Below are 26,553 nucleotides of genomic sequence, written 5' to 3'. Positions count from 1 at the left end.
TGTTTGCATGTTTCAGGACTTTTACACATTCTGGTACCTTCACATTCGGTGAGATTTTTAACAGTTTCTAATCCACCGGTAAAATAATTTTTATCGTATATATTCATACTTTAGTAAAACATATATGTGGTTAATGCGTAAACACTGAACCCAGAACTATATAAAATCTAACTCCTACTGATGCAAATGATGTGCAGCACTTTAATAACCCTGCCAACCCCCCAAAAAGCCTTTACCATATAAACATAGGTAAGTATTTACCTATGAAATGGAAGAAAACATACAATTGCCTTCAGCAGCTGAAATACATCATCTGCTTCATTCTTTTCTTTTTGCAAAAGATGAAAAAGACACATTCAAAGCCAAGGACACCTCTGTGGAATGAGTAACTTAAAATTTCTCACAGTGAACTGAAACTCGCTGATTACGCCTCTAAAGCTTTATTGTGCTCAATGGCAGATAACCTTGGTGGCAGATATTCACTCAACAACACTCATTACTGACAAGTGAAAGGAACAGAACATCTGTTATTACTTTTAATCAAGTTTCAAGAGTGTGCTGCACTTTTTCATTTCAAACAAAAAAAGCTAGAGAAGGAGGTAGTGGGTTTTAATCGCATTTGTCGCAAACAAAACTCTGTGTCTTCAAGAGTTACACAAACACAACAATAATCAAATTTTCCTTTTTCTTCATTTGAGCTGCAAATTAACTGCTGCACTAGCGGCATTAACACCATTCAGTGCGCAAGATGATCTAAATGACATTGATGTTGAGTGTGTTTGTGTGTGAGTGTGTAGCTTCAAAGAACACAAACAAAAACACACTAGACTAGAGTCTAACAGAAAATATCCTTTTGTTCTGTATAAATGCTGTTGCTCAGTTGTGTCGGAGTCCAGCTGAAAATCCTATTATTTGTTGGGACGTATCTACCTGAAAGGGAACTCACACAGACTAACGCACACATACATGAACACCCCACAAAAAAGCTGACTAATCATGAGCAGAGATGGGCAGTAACGCGTTACAAGTAACGCGTTACTGCCCATCTCTGCTGTAATCCGATTACTTTTTTCAAGTAACGAGTAAAGTAAGGGATTACTATTGCAAAAACGGTAATTAGATTACCGTTACTTTCACGTAGGAACGCTGCGTTACTGCGTTACTAAAACCTTGATTTTTTTGCGAGAATGTCTCATGACAGTGACGTAAGCGAGTGCGACTTTCGTGAAAACAGCTGTGTGCAGGTCAACAATGGATCATATATCGAGTGCGAAGAGAGTATGAGCGTGCAGCGTTTAAAGCGTGGAAGTACTGACCTTACTTTAAGTTTGATTCCATAAAAAGTGACAAAAACATTAGCGTCCGTTGTGCGTGGGAAGAAAACTTCTTTTTACAGCGAAAAAAACCCCTAAACTTCCAAGCAAACACCGAGTGCGCTATGACCTAATGGGAAATTCACAGAGAAACTCGCGGATTCTTCCACTGACCGCTGCGGCACACCTGCACCAGGGTAAACCTCCGCCTACACCACTCCTGCTTTACAGGTGAAAATAGAGCAAAAGGACCCCTAGTCTTTGACTTTATTTATTTTCTGCTGTGTTTTACTTGCATCTATTTGAAAGAGTGAGTGTAAACACACACAAAAAAATATTTTATGTGCTGGAATGTGCAGAAAATAGGTTTAAATATTAAACAAATTTCTTCCAGTCAGAGAATGTTGCATATAATTAAATTTTTGCTTGATGCATAAAGTTAAAAGATTAAAACTGATAAAACAAGTTTTAAAAAGGGACTTTTCCATTTGATTACATTTTGTATGATGGATTAAGTAGAAAAAGTAGAATTGGGCTGAAAGATCTATCGCTTTATCACCTATTCAGGTTGTAAATCGTGTTTTTAAAAAGTAACTAAGTAACTAAGTAACTAAGTAATTAATTACTTTTGAAAATAAGTAATCAGTAAAGTAACGGGATTACTTTTTTGGGGAAATAATCAGTAATTAGTTACCGATTACTTTTTTCAAGTAACTTGACCAACAATGATCATGAGCCAACTTCATCTGCAAAAACATTTCCCGAGGGATCCACACACTTCAGCACTTGGCTACACAAATACATGCACACGTAAAATCTTTACATTTATAAAGAGACACCTACAGCGTCACACTCCTAAAGACAAACGTGCAAAGACCAAGACAAACATTGTTGAATAAATATGGCAACCTTGAGTCTGTTTAGAAGGAGAGCTACTTTGCTCAATTACCTACAAAGTACCTTTAATCTTATCCATGTGCAAGTCCATTATCTGTAAGTCACATTGGTGCACTGATAGAGTCAAGCTTCTGAATACAACCAGCACACAATTAATATAGCCTCCACTTAGACTGATTATTAAACCAAAGAGAAAAACAAAACAATATGAAGTCACGTAGAATTGATTTCTTAAGTCTCTGGGAGTGTATTAGAGAAACAAACAAACAAATTTCAATATATGGTTTTTGGATAACGATCCCGTCATTCATAATTTAAAACTATGAGCAATTTGGACGTCCATAACTCACAGCATTAGGACATTAACAGTCCTCGGTGTCGACAAAAAAGTAAATAGCCACAATGACTTTTTGCGTGTCAGTTCGTGGGAATGTTCATTAACATGTTGGCCCAAAACTCCCTGGATAAGGATAAGTATTACCATCCTGGAAAAGACTATTTCCCAAAGCATAACACACACACCACTAGATCGCCTCACTGTAGTGATCAAGGGTTCGGGTTTATTAAAATTTGTTCCCTGTTACGAATAAATCTTTTGCAATTATTAACTAAACAAACAGCTGACTGACAGTGGTCACTTATGGGGAGCATTGGCAATATATGGTTGGATACAGAACCAGGCTAAGCTTAGAACAGGAGAGCGACACTCTATGTCTGCAAGACACGTGTTCAGGATGAGGGCTGAGATGGTGCAGCTGTGCAAGAAGTTAAATGGCTATTATCGGCAAAACTCTGCTTCTGTCTGAAAAGAATTGAGACAGATCACAAGCTGCAAGCTTAAAGCCTCACATTCCACTAACAGCTTGCACCCAGCCGAAGACCTGAATGATGGGACGTGCCTGACACGTTCCCCTCTAAACCATCCATCAGCGCTAGCCCACCAGCTCTACCTTTCCCACTAAAACAGGTCGTGGGCCTCTCCACAGCTGCCTACCACACAGCAGTCCTCTCCTCCCCTAACACATGGTTGTCTCTTTCCTGGAGAGAAAGAGACATCTTTTCCTGGAGAGAGATGTTAACAGACTCTTCAAGAGACAAACCCCCACAAAGCAGCTGGGCCCGACTCCATGTCTCCATCCAACTTAAAGAGGTCTTTATACCTCACTAGAGACAATCCATGTGTCAACCTGTTTCAAGGCCTGCACAATTGTTCCCCCCCCCCAAAAAAAAACCCAAACCAAACAAACAAACAAAACAAAACAAAAAACAGAGACCACAGGACATGATGACTACCAACCCATTAAAATACAATGTGACCCTACACTTCATTGTTCAGCACCTTCACCCGGTGAATCCACGCCAGGGTACTGTCCGTGGAGTTCAGCTCAGTTTTTAATTAACCATCATCCTGCTCCACTGCATAACAAGCTGTCCCTGCTGAGTGTGCCTGACACCACAGAGCACATGAAGCTGGGAAAACACAGATCATCACAGGTTCCTCCTAAGGTGGCGTTCTTTCCTCTCTACTAGTGATGTGAGCACCAGAATTAATGTGTGGGTGGGAATCTAAACATTACCATTTTGATTAAAAGCAGATGGGTTGAAGGTGACTGAAATATTACAGCACTAATGAGAAAAATAATAAAGATTAATGATGATAATAATAATGATTCTCTTTATTGTTGTCAGGCACAAATTAGCAGAATAAGTTGTCACTGTGCCAATTCTGGGGTCCATTTGTATTTATTTAAAGCATGCCTGCTTCAGTGTAATGCTACAAAATTGTTTCACATAACTCACATGTAACTGACTAAATTGAAAATAACTAGTTTCCTTGTTTGGCTAGCTGGGAGATGATTAATGGGATGCAGATAATGCATCACTACCCTCTGCTCTACACAGCTGCACCTTTACAACTGCAGGGTCACCAGTCTGCTCCTGAATGCTAAAGCTCGTGAAGTTTGAAGATGACCTGGTGTGGAGCTCAGTGCTAATCGTGGACATAGTTGCAGATTTCAAGAACTTCCCAACTGTCCCCATCATTCTGTATGAATCCACAGTTGTCCCCCAGCTTCCTGGGACCATCGCCACCCAGGGCTTTATGAGGAGCTAAAGATCAGCTCCCTGTCACGCTCTCAGATTTAATTCATACAACAACAGAAGAAGTTTAACCTGCTGGAAAAAAATGTCTACAGAATAAGTCCAAGACCATTTTTCACTTCCTTTGGCACCACAACATTGCCAATACCAAGGACAAAGGCAGACTCCAGTGCATCGTTCTGCTTAGAAGGTAATTAGGTGTAATCTGTCATCGCTTCGGGACCTGCACACTTTCAGGACCGCAAGGCAGATGGGAAAGATCAGGGCTGATCCACCCCACCATGGATGCAAATGTTTCTCCTCTGCCTAAATAACTTTTTTCTTTCTGCACCTGGTCCCCCTCCTCCCTCATACACACCTACAATAACACACATTTCTTCTAGACTTTTATCCTTGCACTCTGCACGGTTTCTTACACTTAACACTGTGAACATTTGCACATTTCATTTTTTTGTGCATCCTATTGCATCCACTGCAATATTTTAAATAAATATTAACAGAATGCTTGAACAATGTCAAATCAGCTAACTCCACAAATACATTATTTTGTCTGTACTTGCTGTTCTTCTATGATAACAGGATATAAGGTTATCTAAAATAGATTTTACTTTTCTGTAAATCATGAACACACCACAAAAGCACCTGTACTTATTTTCAATGACACCTACCTTCTTGTAGAGAGAGCGCAGGTCTCTGTACTGCCACATACTGCTGAGGACTTGAGAAGCTGCCTTTACCACCTTTGCTGAGTGTCTGCATAGAGACAGAGACAGAAGGATTATTTCAAATTGACCTCACATCATAGTCATGCTGTCCCTTATTTTTTACCAGCTGCACAAAAAGTGTGCAGGCCAGGAGCACTTGTGAAAGCTTTAAGAATAAGAACACCATTGCTCTTTTCAACAGAGAAAAAGTTTCATTGCACGCAAACAGTTTTCAGATGAGTTTGAAATGACCCACTCTACCATGCTAATGGTCCCACCTCTGCCACTCAGATGAAAAATGACTCTAGTCAGAGTCAGTTCATAAGGCCTGCCCTCCTAATGGCTCCAGCGGGAAGCAGAAGGATGTTCATTTTCAATTTGCCCAAAACAAAAATCGTTGTCAAAACAAGCTTCACTCTGAGTTTTACAATTTCACACTAAAAAGAGCAAGAAGAGTTTGGACGACTGAACAATGTAACAATGGTATCACCAGTAAACCACTGCATTAGCATTAGTTTCACATGACTACAGTGATTCCCAGGAAACAGCTTGCAGAACCTCGATGTTAGATCATGAAAAAAATATTTAAATTCCAGTGGTTTTTTTGTTTCGTTTTTTTTACAGCAAAGAGTCTTCAGTGAACGCTGGGAGTACTGGTATTTAAACAGCATCGTAAAATGATTTTGATCATTACCAGATTACGATTACACAGCCGACATTTTGACATGTAAGAGCAGGAAAAGCACAGGTTTATTAAAAGTCGCTGCAAGATGCAACATGCAAATCTTCAGAAAATGAAAACGAAATTTGGGGACTGCAAAAATCATGTTGCTATTTGTTTGACATGTTGGTTTTAACCCAGCATTTATCGACATGATCGTTTTTGGAATAGTTGGGAGTTGTTTCTGTTTATAAACAGCCATTAAGTGCTTCTTATAGTTGTAGTGTAAGGGGTATTATCCCAATCCAGTGTGTAATTGTGTGATTGGTACTGCTGATAATTAACATTTATTCTCAGCTTACCTTCCCCAAGAAAATAAAGATATGTTGGCTATTAGCAGATAACTACACTCACCATGAAATTTGCATTTGTGGAGGTTTCTTTCAGTACCTCAACCCTCTCGGTAATGGTGCCCTTGAGCACAGTTCCCTAAATAGGCAGAGTCCCTTACCATAACAATAAATCATCCTTTGACCTCCGTCTGATAACGTTCTGGTGTCATAGCAACTCCTGACCTACTGGTTGCCATAGCAGCTACGCAGAACACCCTGCCCAGTCTCCCATGGAAATATATATTGGCTGCATCTTGCTTGTTGTTCTCCAGCTGTCTTTTTTGCAGATGAAGGGTGATAGGGAAGGCGGACGCAGTTATGTATGAATGATGGATGTGTAACCACATTAAGGCACTGGTTGTTAATGACAACCTAAATTGAATCATGACTGAATGATGTTGTGACAGGTAACAATAAAATACTGAGGCCTTCTTGGATTTAAGCTACTTGTTATTAAGATCTAGTTGTGTTAACCTGAGGAAAAAAATTAATGCAGAGCAATCTAAATCTTTTACTTTTGCATGTTTTGATGACAGTATTCAAATTTTAGATATTAATATTAACATTAGAACAAATCAAACAATGTACCATGTTATAGAAAAAAATATTTACAGTATTGTTTTCTTCCATGTGATAAACCATTTCAAGAAAACTACTGTAATGCATTTTAAATCAAGCATCTACCAAAGGATGAAGTATTAATGGTAGTATTTGTCATATACTGTGTGTTTGTTTTCTTTGAACAGTCTACCTTGCATAATTCAGTTAGTTTTCACTTTTTGGTTATTCTCCTTTCTTGTGCTTGAAGAAAAACTGTGTTTTGCCAGTGTCTAAATCCCGAGATGTCTAAAGCACAGCATCATCTTTCGCCAAAGGTTCGAAAGATTCACTTCTGCGGTGGAAGAAGCAGAGGCAGAGGCCTTCTCTTCAATGTGCACAGCGCAGTCCAGGAAAGGCAAACAGTTATCCTTTGTGTCTTCCCTGGTGAACTTGATAGTTCACCAGGGAAGTTGAAGTTGATAGTTCCCTTGAAACAGCAAACAACAGTGAAACAGCACTTGATAGTTCCCTCCCCAGACGCCTTAATGCCCACTCACATCCTGGGCCATCTGACCTCAGGAATTCGCATGATAAGGTGGGGCCAGGTTTCACAATGAGCTCACCCGAAACCCTGGCTGATTGGGACCCACACCCATTTTCACACCTTGGCTCAGGTGATTAGAGGATCATCAGGGGGTCCTTTTGTCCCTCTTTGGGGGGAAACTCCCACTGGGTTTAAATCTGGGACTCTCCGCCATTTGACTTTAGAACTGAAGAAGCTTCTCAGATGAGAGGTGAAACGTCTTCAAGCAACTTAAAGAAGTCCAGACGTTTTTCTTTGCAAGCTCCTTTGACCTTGATGCATAAAGTTAAAAGATTAAAACTAATAAAACAAGTTTTAAAAAGAGACTTTTACATTTGATTACATTTTGTATGATGGATTATGCAGAAAAAATAGAATTGGGCTGAAAGATTTATTGCTTTATCGCCTATTCAGGGTGTAAATCGTGTTTTTAAAAAGTAACTAAGTAACTAAGTAATTAATTACTTTTGAAAATAAGCAATCAGTAAAGTAACGGGATTACTTTTTGGGGGAAGTAATCAGTAATTTGTTACTGATTACTTTTTTCAAGTAACTTTACCAACACTGGTGTGGAGCCAAGATGGCCGCCATCTGCAGAGAATCATTTGTTTCCTTTGTCATTCAAGTGGCTACATCTGTCTCTAGAAGGAGACGAGTAAGAAGGGGTGAGCTGCCATTTGTTTTCTCCTGCTTTGCTAAACTAGAGAGGTAAGTCCATGGTTTTTCATTTGTTACTTTCAGGCAGGTCATCTGAGTTTGTGTTGATGCTTAGTTCTGTTTGTTTGTTGTTTTGGCTTTAGTTCATCCTGAGGATTTTATACTCCTGAATTTTTGAATTTGTTGAATAAAAAATACAGCATTGTTTTTTTTTTCATAGAGAAGTTGTTCCCACAGGGTGCTTGGGTCTCAGGGAAATGGATGCCCTTTTCATGTCATGTCCAGGCCTCTTACACGGGACTTCAGTATATTAAAGAATGCTAAACTAAACCTATCCCCCCGATGTCAGGACATCATTTCTATTCAAGTATTTATCATTTTTATTTATTTATTTATTATTGTTATATGTATTCTGTTCAGAAATCTTTGCTATTTATCAGGTTCAACTAATCCCAAACAGCTAAGAGAAATTTAAACAGGTGCTCAGGTTTTAGATTAAGGACGTTTTTATAAAGACATTTTATACAATAAGTCCCATATTGTCCTTTAGATAATAGTGTATCTAAAGTGCTGTAGAAGATGTGGTATTTTGGCATTTCATGATGCAGATCTTATAGTGTAAAATAAACCGATGTTTACTGCTAAGCAGTTTTTGGTAGAAGTACAAATATCTAAATTTTCATTTTTAAAATTTAGTAGTTACTCACTTGTCTCCTTTGCTGCGGGCAATGCCGATGAGTTTTTCGATGCCACCGGCATCACGTAGAGCTTTTGCGTTTTCCATGTTTTTGGTGATGACTTCATGCAGTGCGCAACAGATGGCAGTCACTGTGTCATCTGACATGGCCTTGCTGGGAGGGCCTGTGGTTCCAGAGGTCCCACTGCTGGTTGCATTATTGTTGCTGCTGCCTGGTAACCGATGGATCAAATCTCTCATTGCATATTTACCTGGAGAAAATGAAAGAAAGGAACAGGAATCCTTATTAACTTTTAATCTTCACACAGTTTTGTTCGAAGCAAGTCTGAGTGACAGTCACTGGATTTTGTGGACAACATTTTTTTTAAGTTAATATCACATGCAACCACTTAATAGATAAAAAAAAAAAAAACTCCATAAAACTTCAGCTTGAGAGGGCACATTGCAAATCCTCTTATGCATACACTAATTTCAGGACTGCTGAAATTCCAATAAAAGGGGCAACTTTTGGTATTTCGAGGAAAAGGCTGGCATATTAAAAAACTGACATTCAAAGAACTGGTGAGATCGAAGCTACAGAGAGAGGGTGTAATTAAGAAGTACAGGAGATGTCAGATAGGAAGCACATGAATTATGAGAAAGTGAAACAGATGGGGATGAAAGTATTTAAAATCTAGGCTGCCAACAATACTTGTAATTTAAGCTCACCCACAGAGGAAGTCAGTAACGTTCTTGTGCAAGTTAGCTCAAAGAGACTTGAGAAGTGATATAGCTACTTTCAGCTGCTTCCTTATTCACAAGGGGTTGCACAGCACGTATCTGCCCATGTTTGATTTGGCAGAGTCTTTACACTGGATGCCTTACTTAACACAACCCCAAAGAGATTTGTGTCTCCTACTGGAATCAAACCTTGGATCTTTTATACAACGGAGACACTCGAGAGGTGAATGAATGAAATTACAGAAAATACCGTTTAAATGAGAAATGTTCGATGACGTGCATTCAAATGTCGACAATAATTCCTGAATCTTCCATTCAGAAAGTCACTACGGAGCGAAATATGAACATGACTGTGGACACGGGCCAATATCAGAGATCCAAAGTTATCAGAGCAAATACGTGATGAGGACGAGAAGCTGAGGGATTGAACAGATGAGGAGTGATTGTGCTGACTAAGGTGGTGGTGGGCATGAATCAAACATGAGCAGCAGTCAAAAAGTAGGAAACGCACTGACCATCACAAAACCCGTCAGTAACGCCTGAGTCAGGCTGAACCCCTGAGACATACCCCACAGGTCATGTTTCATGTAAAGAACAATCAACGTGGACACAGGGGTGAATACTGAATAATGAACAAGATGAAATGTGGTTAATTTTTAACAAAGTCAACCATCAGAAAGGCGAGGATTAGCCTTTCGCTCCACAGCACTCACAAAGAGGTGCACTTCAATCAAGTGACCATCTTCACACGGATGACTCAGTGCGTACCTCCTATATGACGTGTTTTGCTGGAAGCGACAAAGCGCACCATTTTCTTTGTATACAAGGTTTGATAATGAATGGCTCCCCGACGTGACTCATGCATCCCTTTAAAATTCATAAAAGTGCATGTCTCCCACTGGTGCTGGATCAGATGAAAACAGTAAGTGCTACTGTTAGTGCGTAAATCAACTGTTGAATCATCCTCAAGTGCGCCATTACATCCTCTCTGGCAGCAGAGAAAACTCAGGCCAAAATACTCAATTTGCAATAAAGTGCTTTTGGATTTGACCAAGTGGTTTTTGTTTTGGAAAAAAAAGCTTCTAAACAACTCATTTTAAGTAAAGCTACAGTATAAAGCTACTAAATACTCAGTACTTTGTATCAGAGGTCCAGTGTTTTGCAGATCTGTGGTTCTGTTTTGAATTTATTAAATTTCACTGAAAAAAAATTATAATAAAAAATTATAACAGCAAAGAGATTGGTTTCTTCAGTTGTGGAATTAAGTTAGAGCAAAGTCTGAACCTAACATCTTTTTCTCATCTCCCGTCTTTTCTTTATTTGCTATTTATCAAACATTCTTCCACATTACACTGAATGATTTCCCCAGACCAATGCATCACAGTGATATCCACGCAGGCCCTACAGCCTCACGGTAAATCCCTCACTCATATTATGTCTAACAAGGTGTCGAGATCTGGGAAGGATTGAAACACCAAAGCAACACGGACAAAAGAGAGATCCTAGAATAACGTAGCACAGGATATTGTAAGGGAGCAGTCACGTGCAAAAAGAATAATGATGATTTTACACAACAAGCATTTCCGTCACACACTTCTGATTTCACAAAGGCAGCGAATGACGACGCTTAAAATGCACACAGAGCTGGGTGGGTGGGGCTCAGGTGGTAGAGTTGGTTCTCTGCAGTCAGGACGTTGGTGGATTGAACCCCGGCTTCTTCTGTCCATGTATCAAAGTATCCTTGAGCAAGACACTGAACCCTGAGACGCATCGATTGAATTGTGAGTGTGTGTCAGCTAAAAGTACTTTAGTGTGGATAAAAGCAGTGTATGAATGTGAAATCAAGTGTGTGTCTTTGTTTGGGTGAATGAGACTTGTAGTAGAAGGCACTATATAAGCACCTGTTTATTTAATATTCTCACTTTCTTTCTCTTACACACACACACACACACACACACACACACACACACACACACACACACACACACACACACACACACACACACACACACACACACACACACACAGATCCATCTGTAAGCATAGAGTTGAGAGTTAATTGGCCAAGTGTTATCACAGGCCGGCAGGCTGAACCGAGGTTAAGTGGTCACTGTTTTTTGGCTGTGGAGACACAGTTAAGCTACATTCCAAGATGAAGACTCATTATTTGACTGACTTGAATCACTCAGACTAATTCTTGACTGATTTGCTTGCTGATGATTGATTAATTTGCTGGCGAATTGCTTTATTTAATGATCTGACTAAATTCTGAGTGAGTGACTCAATTATTTACTGCCTGACTGCATGACTTATTTACTCACTGTCTGACAGACAGATAATTTACTCCTTGAGTGACTGACTGTATGATAAAGTTAGTGACTAATTTATCAAGTGACTGACTGCAGGTAATAACAGTAATGACAAAATGAGAGCATATCTGAGTCTATTAATCTAAATATTTTCTGCCTATAGACAGAAGTGCTGATAAGATGCCATCAGCATGTGCCTAAATATTCTTGCATATTGTGAGCGTGCACCTGCTTGTGTGCATGTTTGCATACACAGGTGTGTTCTTCTTAGTCTCATCAAAACTGCATTCAGGACCAACTGTGAGTGAGCAGATTATAAGGAACGAGAGCGGGAAAGAGGTTGTAAGAGGAAGGGTAGAAGATGGAGACAATCAGAAGTAATGTCTCAAGGACATAGAAACTCAGGAAAGAAAGAAAATGTTTTTGCTTACATATACATTGCGCTGAGACGGATGCAATGCTGAAGAATCAAACGGATAGGTCCTCGTTATTTCCAACCCTTCTAATAACAGTCTTGTTAGAGGAAGAGGCTGCATCCCGATAATCAGTGAGAGCTGAGACAGAAATCCTCCATACACACAAACACACCCAACAAACCAAGACGACACGTACGCGTACAGATAAGCATACACACCAATACGCATCTCATCTCAAACGAGACGACGCTCATTATCTGGCTTTCCGTTTGTTTGCTTCGGTTTTTGACTTGTTTATTCTGTTTTTGCAGGATTTTTCCAAGTTACCTGTTTTGGTGTGAAATATATAAGACATTATTCATATTATATTTTGAATCCAATTTTTACAAGATAATGTTTTGTCTCTGGGGAGCTTTATTGTGTTTTTATCAGCTCACAGCATTTATCATAAAACAAATATTAATATTGCATGAGGAAATTAATTGCAGAGCCTAAATTAAAGCAAAGCTACGCTCAGACGCCACTTTAGCCAAATACAATCTGGCCTTTTTCCTACACTGAGACATATGATACAGAGAGCCTGCGAGAAGCTTATTGATGAATTATAGATTAATATAAATGAGAGGGAGTTGCTGCACTTTCCTAATGTCAGTACAAAATTCAACACATTTTATAGCTTAATCTTTTGATGTACTCATTACCCTGCTGGAGATACCGTTTGTTAAAGCGCAGCGCTGGAGTTTACTTACTACTAAGTATACAATCCATCTCTCGTAAGTCTAACGTATTTAAATTAGGGATAATTAGAAATGGTTAGAAAGAGTACAGATACAAATGGGTTTAATAACTCACCATATTGTAGTACAAACAACCAGAAGCCAAACTGAATGTCAAAGCCAGAAACTTTATATAGCAATATTTCATGTAATCTCACAGTGATCATAAGTGCACGCACACGGAAGAAATAATCGAGCTGAGGAGAGGATTAAGACGGATATTTTTTTTTACGAGTGGGTTGTGACTCATTCTATTTTAAAGTCCTAATGTGGCACCTCTACATGCTAGTGTGCAATCTCCCCTCTACTCTTATATCTACTTTCTTTGTCGTGAAATGTGAGCTAGACCCTGAACATGTCCTCAAGGAGGGAAACAAGCCCTGTGCTGATCACGGCACAGTCTAATAAACCTGTATTACACAACTCCTCCAATATAGCTATCTTCACCTGGGAGGCAGAGTTGGTAATGTATTCCTGTGCTGCATTCCCTCATGTGTCGCTAACTCCCGCTGAGCAGGGCGTGCTTCATCAGGGCCATAATGGCTGATTTGATTTAAAGAGATCCAATTACCCTCAACAATGGAGCGATTTGATTGTTTACTGACAGAGAAGGGGGAGTGTTATTGAAGTAAAATTGGAGGTAATTGTCTCAGGGAGATGTGGGGAAAGATGAAACTGCCTGATTGGTTGTGGAGTCCGGCTGTCTGAGAATAAAGGATGGTTAATACACGGTTATCAGTGACTGGGTCAGGGTCCCAAAGGTGGGCTGGTGAATGCTTCCTGGTATCAGAAGCTTCTGGCAACATTATTTTTTTTAACCTCTTCTGTGTTTTCTGAAGTTGTTACAGGCTGAATAAAAGCTAACGACTCTATGAAAGTTTACCGCTCGAATAAACAAATCAAACATGACTTGTGACGATGATGTTTTCATAAAAGCGTGAATTTGATGACGGAAAATGAATACACGTTGGGAATACAGTTATATGTGCAACTGAAGAGTTTGCTATGGTGCCTCGAATTATTATACAAACAGGCAGTCTAATAAAAACAGGTAACTGCAGTCTAAATAGAAAAAAGTATATAGAGGAAGTCACTATAAAAACATTCTGTGACAGATCTAATTCTTAGGTGCATCTGTGTGATTTGAATCAGTGTCTCACGGGTGATTTCATCAGCACTACATCACCTCATTGACAGGGGGTGCCAGATTCAAAGCAACAGGGTGTTGCTTTCTATTTGCAGGGGATATTCCTTTATTGAAAGCATAGAAGTGATGTGGGCAACATCCTTTGATGTCAGACAGTCAGATTTCACATTCAATATGCAGCCATACACCAAGATTACATCAACATTTAAACCCTGAAGACATCTGTAAACATTAATGCTGTCATTCTGAGATGCAAGATGATTATTGGCACAAAATATACTGATTTTCTTACTTAAATCACCAACGGAAACACACACACTCTGGTTAATGGCTTGTTTGGAAAGCACATGAACTGAAGTTTATGTCCACACAGGAGTGGAAACCGCAATCGCACGCACCCTGCAGCCAAACGATCAAAATCTTCATTAGGCGGAAATAAATATAAATAACCTGAAAGAACTGGCTGATTTCCCCACAGCAATAGGAAGTGTATTCCTTTTAACTTCCAAATAAATAAATAAGCTTCAGACGAGAGTACAGACATGAAACACAGCAGGTTTAAAAGGTCAGAAATGGAGGTAAATTGGAAAGTGGCATGCTGTTGCTTCCCAGTAATAAACTATTCTGGCTTCCTGCGCTTGGTTTTTCACACCAGTTATATCTCACCCTTTTGTGTCTGTCTTTGATGTCTGCAGTTGACGAGTTTACAGTTTAAATTGTAGAAGAAGAAGAGCATAAGACACGGAAAGCGTTAGACGAGGATAAAGGGAGGAGAGGCAGGGATGTGTTTTTTTCACGTGTGAGGAACCTGTGGCTTTATAACAGGCATTCTGCACACATATAGAAAAATGCTTGCTTGGAGAGACATATAAGACGCACACTCTCAGACATAAACACACTAACACTTACTGAGATCAAAGAATTTCTTTACTTTATTCGGTAGCTAAAGCTCTGCTATAATCTTAGTGATGAACACTGGGAGGTCTCTTCAGAGACATTTTCACGAAGAAAAGCATGAGAGCTTTGAATATGTCTTAAAAAATACAGAACAAAACTGAAGGGTGTTTGTGCACCTCCAAAGATCATGAACCAGATCCTGGAGTAATATGTTTAAGGCCCTGAAAATCTGCTAATCATCAAACAGTGTTTTCTTTCCCTCTCTTCTATTTGTTGCTTTCCATTTCTATTTCTCTTCTTGACATGCTCCCAGTCTGGCAGAGGACAAAGAATGCCAGTGTGCTGATAAAAGACATGCCAGACCCTCGAACACGAGAGATTCATCCCGAAGGCGACGGAGAAATTTCATAAAGTGCTGCTGCAACAGGGACAGTGTGTGTCAACTTTGTGTGAGTCAGTGTACATGTCCGCACTGTCTTTCAGCCTGCTTTCTTTGCAAAGTTGTTTGTGCTTACCATTGTGCAGTCTGTTGACAGCAGGGATAGAAAAATATGTAAAAATTGGCGTGGGAGAGGAAAACACAAAATGGACATTCTGTGGTGATCTAAAAATATTTTCTTTGGCTGGGAATGCGCAAAGTGGAAGGAAGCATGTAATGTAATTTCCCCTCCCTGCTCGGTGCAATCAGCCAGCCTACAACGACGTCGGTGTCCTGGAACAAAATGTTTAGATTTAAGGCTTAAAACGGGTGAGTTGTCAACACCTTTCTCTTTTTTTTTTTTCCTGAAGCTGACCTCGAGCGAATACACACTGACGCCTACACACACACTTGCAATCGTGCAATTAGTGACATCCCTGTGGCGCACTACATTGGTTTCCACAGTAACACTCCCCAGCACTGATGTCATCAACGCGAGACACAAAGAGCAGGAGACTGCAATAGAGGGAAGGTGAGGCGTTATGAGCTCATGTCTGAAACTACACTGAGAGAAGACGAGGGAGGAGGAGGAGAAGGTGTGGGAGTGGGATAAATGAACGAGAGGCGAAAAGTGGAGAAGAAGAGAGGGAAAGGAAAAGTGTGAGATGGAGAAAAGGGCGTGTAATATTCATATTAAAGAGAGGAAGGTGGCGATGTATAGTGAAAACGAATGGAGGAGAGTGGGAGGAAAGGCTTAAGCCATCAAGACGTGTGGTTAGAGAAGAGAGGACTAAGTAACAGGAAGAGAAGTGGAGGAAGTAGACTGTTACTCCACTTTTACAATTTCCATCCAGTGTTATCTTTTATGATGGCAAGCTGCTCTCATTTTTATTATAAATTAACAGCGCTGATTTTATTACTGTAATCAGAGTAAAGTACAGTTTGTCTTCTGTGAACAGTAAGAAGTCAGAAAGATGATCGCTTTATCCCTATTCTGAGGGTGTTTTTATTTGACGTAATTCCAGACATGCTCTCTTTACATTCAGCCACGAGGAATATCAGTGCGAAACTGGCCTGTGTCTGCATAATGTTACCACTGCATCAGGCTGATTACAGCCAGGGTGTTGGAAAAGGGTTAAACAAGACAACAAGAGAGCATCCTGATAAGCCGAGGTGTGCACCACAACAAGCACCCGCTGATTCATGTGAGAGAGGCGCTTTGAAGCCACTTTCAAGTGGAGAGCTTAGTTTGATGTTACTCTATTACTCAGTTACTCTAGACCAGATGCAGAAAGGAAGCCAACAAATCTGGTATTCACACGCTGACTGGATAGATTTTCATGCCTTTTTGTACTCTCTGCTTGGAGCGAGTTTTTTGTGCCGTATGTGCACATCATGTCCATATAAAGAATTCTTAAAAGTCTCAATGCTTTTACGAAAAACGAAGACAATAATTTGTTTAATAAGTAAAACAGTTTCACAGAAGTCCCATATTTTTTAAAAATCTCACACTGCAGATGGGATTTGTGTTTGGAATCAAATTGAATTGAAACCCTCACGCCGAAACTTGATTACAGGTTGCAGTTGAGGCCGCTCACTTTGTGCAACGGCATTCATTTATTAAATTTCTTAAACACATGTTTGCATTCATTGCATTTACATGAAATGCTAACCTTTGAATGTGGTTACAAGCATTGCCTGTGTGTTTAAATGGTTGGTGTATTTGGAGAAAATACAGTGTCTTTTTGGCATTCAAGAGCTGTTTCCAATTCATGTGTGTCAAATTACCATCTGTAAGTAAATGGGGAGGAATTGCACTGACAGACAGTGTAGCAGTGAATGGGCCTCATTTATTGCTACACAGGCGTACAGTACATTATGCAAATCAAAAACTATGAAGGAGGTGAAATCAGCGGAGAGACAAAAACGTTGACAGATGAGAAGAATGATTCTCTGCGACATCAATATGCTACTAAATCACATTACAGGGGGATTGGAATATAAGCATACATATGCAGTTAGGTCTTAGCTATCACTGCTCTCTATTTTTTTCCCCTCTTGTTTCATTTTCCACCGCTCTCTGCTCGGTCTCTTTAGCCTGACTTGGCCACTCTTTGCGTTTTTCTTCAAACCTTCTCGATTCTTGCTCCTTCCCTCTCGCTTGTCTTGCTCTTATCCAATCACAGAGCTTTCCAGAGGACTTGACACTGAGGTTATTGTTTGCGAAAGATGATTCTCTCTCCGCTGGCACTGCTGAGCTCTCACGCAAACTACCACTCCCCCATGGTGATGCTGCCAAACTTACCGGCACTAACAGGTTATGACACACGAGTTCTATAAGCCAAAGATTTGGCTTTTGCTTTTAGAAAGAGGTGATTTTCTCTAGATTAGCCATGCAAAATGATATTATAATTGGCTGGAACTTTGATCTTACAAAGACAGAACAAACTGCGCTGTGAAATCACTTTGTCGCTTCAGGTTAAACTGTTGTTTTACTGAAGTATGTGGTGTAAAGTAAAAAAGGTGTCTGAATCAGAGGTTAGAGTCACTGTAGTGAATAAAGTTTTTGAACACTGGCCAAATGGGGCTTGTCTCAGGAGTGCCTGGCCTCTGCCTCTTCTCTGTCAACATGTATCAACTTACACCTTGCCAAGAGCAAAGGCTCAACCCTCACTATTCCCTCTCCTGTTTCACTTGCTCGCTCTCAATCTTCTCTGCTTTTAGGAAACTTTTTTGTCAGCGGGTGCCACTGACACTGACTATCTTTCTACTTTACTTGTTAAGAATAAGACATTCGTCTTTTAACGGCTAATGATTATGAAATCACTTCCGTGATTTAAGATAGCTGACCTGAGTCAGCATACGATCACTCTAAATGTAATAAATGTAGTAATTAATTTAAAAAATCCCTCAGAAGGTGTCTGCTGTGTCTGACAGTCCCACTGAGAATCAGCATCCCTCCCTGCAGCTTTATGTAGTTTGTGGCACAATATTTCCCGTATTTCCAATATTTTCAGTCTATAAACTGCAGCAACGTCTTCTTAAGTCCTCTTTTTTTACTTTATTTTGGATTTTTTTGTTCTCATGCATCTGTCAGATGCATAAAATTTCTATTGTCATGGTCGTGGTCTCTGATCCAGAGTGTGTTTGGACTCTAAATTCTGGCTTATCATTATTCTCTGTTTTGGTTGTAATCTGAGTTTTGATGTTTTGAGTCTTTGATTTAGAGCCTCTGGGTCTCTTCTTTTCTTAATATGCCTTCGAGTTTAGTTTAACTTTTGTATCTTTGTATTCTGGGTTATGTGGCGATGGTTTATTTTGATTCCTGGAGTTTTGGTTTGGGCAGCACTGTTATCACTGTTCACTCACAGCAAGGAGGTCCTGGGTTTGAATTCATCATCCACTCAGGGCCTTTCTGTGTGTAATTTTGCATCCGTGTCTGTGTGGGTTCTCTCCGGATACTCTGGCTTCCACAGTCCAAAGACATGCAGTCAGGGGTGGTAGGTCAATTGGTGATTTTAAATTGCCAATGACAGGCTGGCGACTGGTCCAGGGTGTGTACTCCAGCATGCTTGAAGCTTAGACCTGCCACTCATAAAAAACATTTTGTTAAAGTATTCAACAAAAAATTAAGGTTTAATTTATTTGCACTCTATTTTATACTTTGTATTTTTAATTGGGTTACAGTGGTGAACTGTTGTCTGAGAGCAAGTGGGTCCTGGGTTCAAATTCACTGGCTGGATGTGGCCTTTCTGTTTGCATGTTCTTCCTGCCTGTAGTGGTACCCCAGCCTCTTCACACAGTCCAAAACATGCGTGTTAGGGTAACTGTTGATCCTAAATTGGAGTGAAGGTGTGAATGTGAGCGTCAGAGGTTGTCCATCCCTCTCTGTTAGCCCTGCAATAAATAGACTGATGACTTGTCCCGGGTGTAACCTGCCTCTTGCCCTATGACAGCTGGGGCAGGCTCCATCCCCCAGCGACGCTGGATAAGCCGATGGAAATGGATAGCTAGTGTCTGGAATTACTGCTATAGGTGGAGAGCAACAAAAAAGGCTGAAAAAAGAACGGCATGCAAAGGCCTTGGATTGTTTTTCACAGGGATACAAATTAATGTAGCTGTAAGGTCACTGCTATCCAATTCCCTAATGATACATTTGTAGGTGTATTGAATAAACAACAGCAACAAAATAAAACAAAAATCATTCAAATCCATTCAGATGTCTCTATGCTGAGGCTTCAATTATCTGTAATCCCCCGTTGTGTGCCAGCCAGACTGTCACAGTAGGGGGCGTATTCAGCTTTGCCGGTGGCATTCCCCATTGTTCTAACAACACTCTGCAAAACCACAGAGGCACCAGAGACCCCTCATCTGAAACTGAGGGTAGCGGGGTTGCTATAGGAACCACCGAGCCCATTAGGAAGCTAAGATTACCCAAGATAGTAGAGGAAGAGAAGTGATATCAAACAAATGCATTTATATGCTTTTATGTTCACGTGCGGTGTTTGCTTAGGCACACACACACACACACACACACACACACACACACACACACACACACACACACACACACACACACACACACACACACACACACACACAATAGTGTCTTAATGCGTCAGGTTAAGAAGTGATCTCTACCACCTAGATGTGTTGATGCTACCAGATTGACTGAGGCTCACTCATTACCACTGTGTACTTTTCAAAGCCAAAAGCAAGCCTTTGATCTGCTTGTCTCTTCTGCTCTCTCCCTCTCTTCTGCTTTGTTCAGCCATCTCTTTCAAATACATATCAACTACCCCTTTATTTTACTGCACTTTATTTCTTAGTCTAATTTTCTCACACCAAAAAACACACCTTCGCTTCAGTTAAATAACTATTTTAATCATTTAGAAAAAAAACTGCAATTTTGCTCTCCGACTTACATAGCAGAACAAGCCAACCTCTTATATGTTTTATATGATCTCCATAGGCAGGACACTTCCAAACATGGTGCGCTTATTAAGCGACAGTTGAAAAGTTCAAATGTTAGCTCATTATACACACTTAATTGCAAATTTAATTTTCATCATTAACTACCATTTAATTGGTCAAAATTACACAGCTCACCGACATTCTCCACTTGGCTCGCATGACTCATAGCAGGTGAGCCAGAACAGAGCAGAATATCATTTGAGATTCAATTAATGACATGCATCCAACGTTTGTAAGATTAAAAAAGCCAGTGACAAATTCATTGGTGCCTCACCCCACCCCTTGGATAAGTTTTTATCAGTACTCACCAATGAGCTCCTTGTTCCTGATGTCCAAAGCCATATTTCTGAGAGCAGTGGCGACAGCGCACACGACTTTGTCATTGTCTATCCTCAATAATTCCACTAGGATGGGAAGGCCTTTCTCCTTACGGACAGCAGCACGGATGTACACTGACCACTGACAAGAAAACACAAGTGGAAAGAGTTAGTGTTAACAGTGTTAACGTCCAACGACCATAAAGAAGGAGTATATTTACACTTAATCCTGCACAGGAGGATTTTAAATAAAAGTTAAATAGAAGAACACCAGCAAAATAACAATTAATTAGTACCATGTTAAAAAAAACAACAAAAAAAGAGACTGCAATGTGAAATTAGGATAACAGTGTTTTGCTTAATAAAATTGTCATGGGTGCTTTATATGAAATTGTTTACACCCCATAGATTTCCTTTGAGTAAAGTGGTTAGTGTAGGAAAAAAAGGAAAGAGGCAGAAAGAGCTCAGTGGTCAAATGGGAGATGTTATATTCAGCAACTGACGCATTACGCTGTGTCACAAGTAATATACTGTGAGAGGGAGAATTATATGAACCAACCAGAGGAGTTTTAAGCCTGGAGACCTCTCTATCTTCCCTCAACAACTATCAAGGTACCCTCAAATGGGCCACTCAACCCTGAACAGCTCAAATGCATCTGCCTTATGGGTCAATTGCAGACAATTGGGGAGGTACTGAAACGCCCAAGAATCTGTAGAAGTGGTTGAAGTGCGAGGCTGAAAGTTTCTGTCACTTTTATAATTGATCTTTCCACAGCATGTAAAGGTTAAAACACAGTTCTGTTTACAAACTGTGTTTCTTCATATGATCATTTTAGGAAATATTTTACCCTTGGATTGAAATGATCTTTGGTAAGACTTACGTGGGCAGAGTTTAGTGTGCCAACACTAATTCTTCACAAACTGTTAGCAGCTCTAATTTAATTATAAGAATACTGACAATGAAGTTAAAAACACAACAGGAGAAAACAGAACAATACATGCATGTAAACACACACACACACACACACACACACACACGTTCGTACAGTTAGGCTCTTGTAAAATAAACGCAACACAAAAAGTAATGAAAATTTGTGTTTGGTTGAATATTTCTTTGTTCTAAGAGTGCTTCTTGGCAATAAGTCTTACACTGTTGGAAAGCTTGTTTATTCTCCCTTAAATGGTGCCACATTTGTAAGGAAAATGCATTTGTGGGTTGAGCAGTAGAGTTGAGCGTGTGGGTTGCACCCATGAAAAATTTGCAGTCTTTTCTGCTTAAAACATTTTACTCTGCTATTGAGACTTGTTTGGTTTCATTTTCTGGATTGAATGATTAAAGGATGAATAAACACGACACATTGGAAATTTAATAATTTATTCACTTAACAACAGACGAGCATGTGGAAGAACCACACAGAGCCATAACAGCCTTGCACCTCAAACTCATGCTGGTCACCAGTTTGGTTACACACTACTGTGGGATGGCCTCCCATTCTTCAAACAGCATTTGTTGCAAGTCATCCAGCGTGGTTGTGTTGGTCACTCTGGTATGAACGGTGAGTAAAAGCTGATCCCATGAGTATTCAGTGGGGTTGAGGTCAGGACTGGAGGCAGGCCATTCCTTCATCTCCACTCCCAAATTCTGGAGGTAGTTTCTTATAAACCACGCTCTGTGGGGGCGATCTTCGAGGGTATTCTTGGAAGAGTTCAGTCCCAGACTGCAGCGATATCTTCTCTGCACTTTGACCCTACAATCCAACTGCTGTAGGAAGAATCCTGACTGATCACTGAACATAAAATTCACCCACATGTTCAGGTGTTAGCAACATGCACTGATGTCAGCACATGTTCCCTACACCAGTGCAATGAAGGGCAGTCATTGCAGGCCTTCTGGCAACCCTATGAGACCAGAGATTGGCAGTGTGCAGTCTGTTCCAGATAGTCTGGGTAGAGAGCCGTCAACCAAATGGTCCTGAGAGACAAGACTACAAATCTGTAGAAGGCTGCTTATGTGCTGACGGGGTGAGGAAACAGTCTTCTTGTGGTGTTCTTTTCTTGAGACACCAACTTCAAGGCCTGTCTCCAAAATTCCCTGTTATATGGAACTTGGCCTTTAACTTGGAGATGGCGCTAGGCCTCACTTGAAGCTGCCCTATGGCACAGGTCCCATCCAGATCAGTCAAATGTGGAGTGCTTAGAGCAGACACCAACTGACCGCTGTAGCAGTGTCCTTGTGCACAGGTGCTGACAATCAGGCACCTGTTTGTCAGCACCTGGGGTACCACAAGCTCAAAACAAAGAGTCAATAACATCAACTCACAACCGGATTTTCCTTACAAAGGTGGCACCATTTAAGGGGAAATACACTGGCTTTCCAATAGTATAAGATTTATTGCCAAGAAGCATTGTTACAACAAAGAAAAATCTACCAAATTCAAGTTTCCTTACTTTTTGTGCTGAGTTTCAAACGTGTGATTCCCTTAAGACAACCCACCCCCATCATTTCCTTCTCCTCCTCCACCCTTGATTATTCTAGAGACCCCCTCTTCTATACCTGTCATGCTCCGACTGTCTGTCTACTCTACTGTCGATGGAAATACCAATTCAAAACGAGTTACAAACACATCCCATACACATCTACAGGTCCACTGAAGCATACTCTCACAGTGTCTCCCCTGTCTGTCACTCCCTCTCGAGTTCATATTTTCATAAACTGCATTTTTTGGATCAAATAAATACTTCCATTAAGTTTCTCACATAGTCTATTTATGACCAACAATGTCTGGCGCAGTTTTTATTTTTATTTTTATTTTATTTTATTAAGGTCAAGCTAAGATTATACCCACACACTTTCTGCCTTTTACCCTTATATAAACCTCCCTCAAGGCTACAGCTGCCCCCACCAGTGCTCTCCAATATGACATGACTCATACATTATTACCATCTAGCTGCCTCCGTTGGTTGCCTGTTGTTGAACCCTGGCTCTACTCCCTGTGTGTACAGGTTTGGAGCATTTACATAATTACAGTAATTACATTCCTACTGAGCAACGTGCAATACTGCATTACATAGAAGACATAAAAACATGAGACCGAACTCAAAATATTTTAAAGTCAGCAGGATGCTGCAGTGAGCAAAAAGATTATTAATTCAAAAGAAAATTACCTTTTTTTTTAACCTATGTGGTTATGGAGGCAGAAGACTTTTCATAGGTTTTGCTGCATGTGACTGTGTACACAGTTTATTTGCACACATTCAGCTTATACATGCATACTTAAGTATTTTGTCCAACATTTAATGTGAATATGCACGTTTATCTATGTTTTTTCAGAGCGCAAGACCTGTGTACAATTAGTAAAGTGTGTCTCTGCATTCACTGCACAGCCACTGTGTGTTAGGACAAGCTAAACACATCTGCACTTGCAGTTGTATACTCATCTGTGGTTGTATAATTCGACAATTTATATTTGACAAATATAATATAACAAGGCAAACAATTTTGAAAAGCATCTCAAATCTAGCATTACCTTCCAGCTGCCTGCAGCCAGGTTCTGCAGAGCCCCAGCTGCACCCTCTAGAGTGTCAGGATTGGAGCATTCAGACAGCAGGGTGAGGTAGGGCTTGACGATGGTGGGGTGCCACAGCATCTGAACTCCTTTGGGGGGCTCCGCCGTGTCGGGAAAGGGGCCCACGCCATCCCACTGTGAGAGATGAGACAGAGTGAAATAGCTTTTTTTATGTTAATTTATATTCATGAAGAAATACTTTAAGGAAACCGTTAACTCCATTCTCACGATCACATTTTGTTTTACCCTTTAGGAAACTTTTTACTTTGTTTAAAACCAAAAAACAGCACCTCTTCAGTGTGGTCGAACATTTTAATGACATTTTTCACCAATTCTAGGAGAAATAAGTGACTGTGAAATCGTAGGATGTTCCTTTTTCTGTTCTTCCATGCAAAGCTTACAGTGATTCTATAAAAACCTGCATAAGAAATCTGAATGAACTTGCTTTTGTATCTAAACACATTTTTTTATGTCGGAGTGACTGAATTCACATGAGAAAAGCAAAATGCACTGCCCCTGGTACACCCTGACCTATTAGAAAAGTTACCGAGACACTGAGTAAATCACTCCTTGTCAGCTTAAGAATCGTGATGGATGGATGAATAGCGATAAAGGTGTTGAAGGGCTTAGATAGAAGGGAGATGCATGATCTGAAATGACAGTGAGAGCTGCAGAAGAAGAAGACACTATGAGAGAATGTTTCACTGCTACATTTGCTTTGAGCAATAAACATAAAGCTTTACAGCTATCTCTCACTTCATCTTTGTCTTTTTTCATTACAGAGGAGCCTTTCTTGATGTCTGAACTTCTTTGTTGGCTGACATACCCACACCTTTTTCATGTAGGCATACACCAGCATCTTTCTCTCTCATTTTCTCTTTCTCTTAATTCTCTCTTGCATGTCATTTATGATTTTTCCTCCTTTTAATTCTTCTCTCTCTCTCTGCCTCTCTCTCCTGATTTCTCTGTCTCTTTCTTGCATGCTTGACCCTTTTTCCTAATTTCTTATTCTGCTTCCGTCCCGCTCTTTCCAGTTCTCAGTTTTTCCTCTCCCTATCGACCTTCTCGGTTTCGCTCTACTGCATCCTCTCCTCTTCTTGTCTCAAGGTAAACCAAGCTAGTGTATATCTTGAAAGAAGCACTGTGGCATGTGTGTGTTTGTGTGCAACTGAGTGTCACTATCTGTTTTTATCTATGTACAGATTCGATAAGAAATCATAAAACTCAAAGCATAGATTAAAGCACTACACAAAGGAGCATCAGATGATTCACAATAGCCATTCTACATATTTAACACACACATATATGTTGCTAAACGCCCTAAAATAGCATTTTAAAATACATTTACTTCAGTATGGTGTTATTAACCTTTTCATCTTGGACTTCCTGTTTTGAGTATTTGCTTATTTGCGTCTCTGATGCAAGCTGGATCTCCTCCACTGTGTCAAAATGTTTTATCTTCAACTTAAGTGTTACTTTGGAGAAGAGGAGTGATTTGTGGGGGAATAGAGGGTTTGGTGAATAAGATGAATGAAGAAAAAAGAATGTGTTAGTGTGTCCAAAAACATCTGTGCCAACTTTTCTCCCTGAAATGCGTTTGGATGTTGAAGTAGAACTCCACGATCACAGCCTTCCCCCTGGGGAAAAATTCACAGTCCAAAAACCCTGTGAACATCAAGGAATAACAAGCATGCTGGCCCGCTGCCTTGTCTACAGGCTTGAACACATTAGCTTTTTTGAGAAAGTTTGAGGTCCGTGCTAATCCTGCAGTACAAGTGGTCAGACCTGCACCACTACAATATCAATTCAAATACATCAGAAACCCTGAAAGCAGAGCAGCAATACAATAGGAGAAAACCTTCAAAAGAGATTAGCACAATTAAATCAGGCGTGCCTTTTATATATCAGTTATTTAAAATACATCAAAAATGAAGTCATATAGTCAGACTGCTAAATACCTAAAAAAATGCCAATTACACAAAATATCAACAATTCCAGGAAAACATTTTCCAGTAGTTCATTAGGATTGTTTCGGTCAAGTTCAGGCTCCCTGATCTTCAGATCTTAACTTGTTTTCTCTATCTCTCTCTCTTGGCTTCAACTCTAGACTTTCTCAGTCTGACAGCCTCCCACTAACTACTATCCCTGCTTCATTTTCATAGGGTTTTATAGTGTATACCTCTGGGGTTTGACCTTTTGCTACTTCCCATTATCTATCCCTCTATTCATCAGTGTGTATTCCCTCCTGGCAGTACTGACTGCTTTGCTTTGATGGTTGAACAGCAACCAGCAACAAATAAAATAGAGACATATTCTTGATATCTAGTTTGGTTTGGGCCTCAAATTCACTTCTGGTCCATCCGGTTAGCTCTGAAAGATGTAAGTAAGGTCTGTGTTTGCATACTTTAGGCCTGTGTCTGTGTTGAGGTATTTAGGAAATTAAGAGAAGCTGAGTGTTTAAGCCTTTAA

At 40.1% G+C, this 26,553-nt stretch overlaps 1 protein-coding gene across 2 annotated transcripts in view; it reads right to left on the bottom strand.

Moving 5' to 3' along the window:
• ctnnd2a (catenin (cadherin-associated protein), delta 2a) overlaps positions 1 to 26,553 on the bottom strand; it is a 247,700-nt gene that overhangs the window by 16,227 nt on the left and 204,920 nt on the right. For both annotated transcript variants that reach the window (XM_084939063.1, XM_084939064.1), the window contains exons 18-21: positions 24,046 to 24,219; positions 20,510 to 20,660; positions 8,555 to 8,795; positions 4,979 to 5,063 (exon numbers count right to left, since the gene is read on the bottom strand). In XM_084939063.1, the coding sequence (XP_084795189.1) occupies positions 4,979 to 5,063; positions 8,555 to 8,795; positions 20,510 to 20,660; positions 24,046 to 24,219 (651 nt within the window). The remainder of the gene's footprint in view (positions 1 to 4,978; positions 5,064 to 8,554; positions 8,796 to 20,509; positions 20,661 to 24,045; positions 24,220 to 26,553) is intronic.

Source organism: Perissodus microlepis, chromosome 9 (assembly GCF_051167445.1).
Source record: "Perissodus microlepis isolate ML-2025 ecotype Zambia chromosome 9, ASM5116744v1, whole genome shotgun sequence".
NCBI lineage: Eukaryota > Metazoa > Chordata > Actinopteri > Cichliformes > Cichlidae > Perissodus > Perissodus microlepis.
Note: the sequence above shows the minus strand (reverse complement) of the source record. Positions and strands in the feature narration are given on the sequence as shown.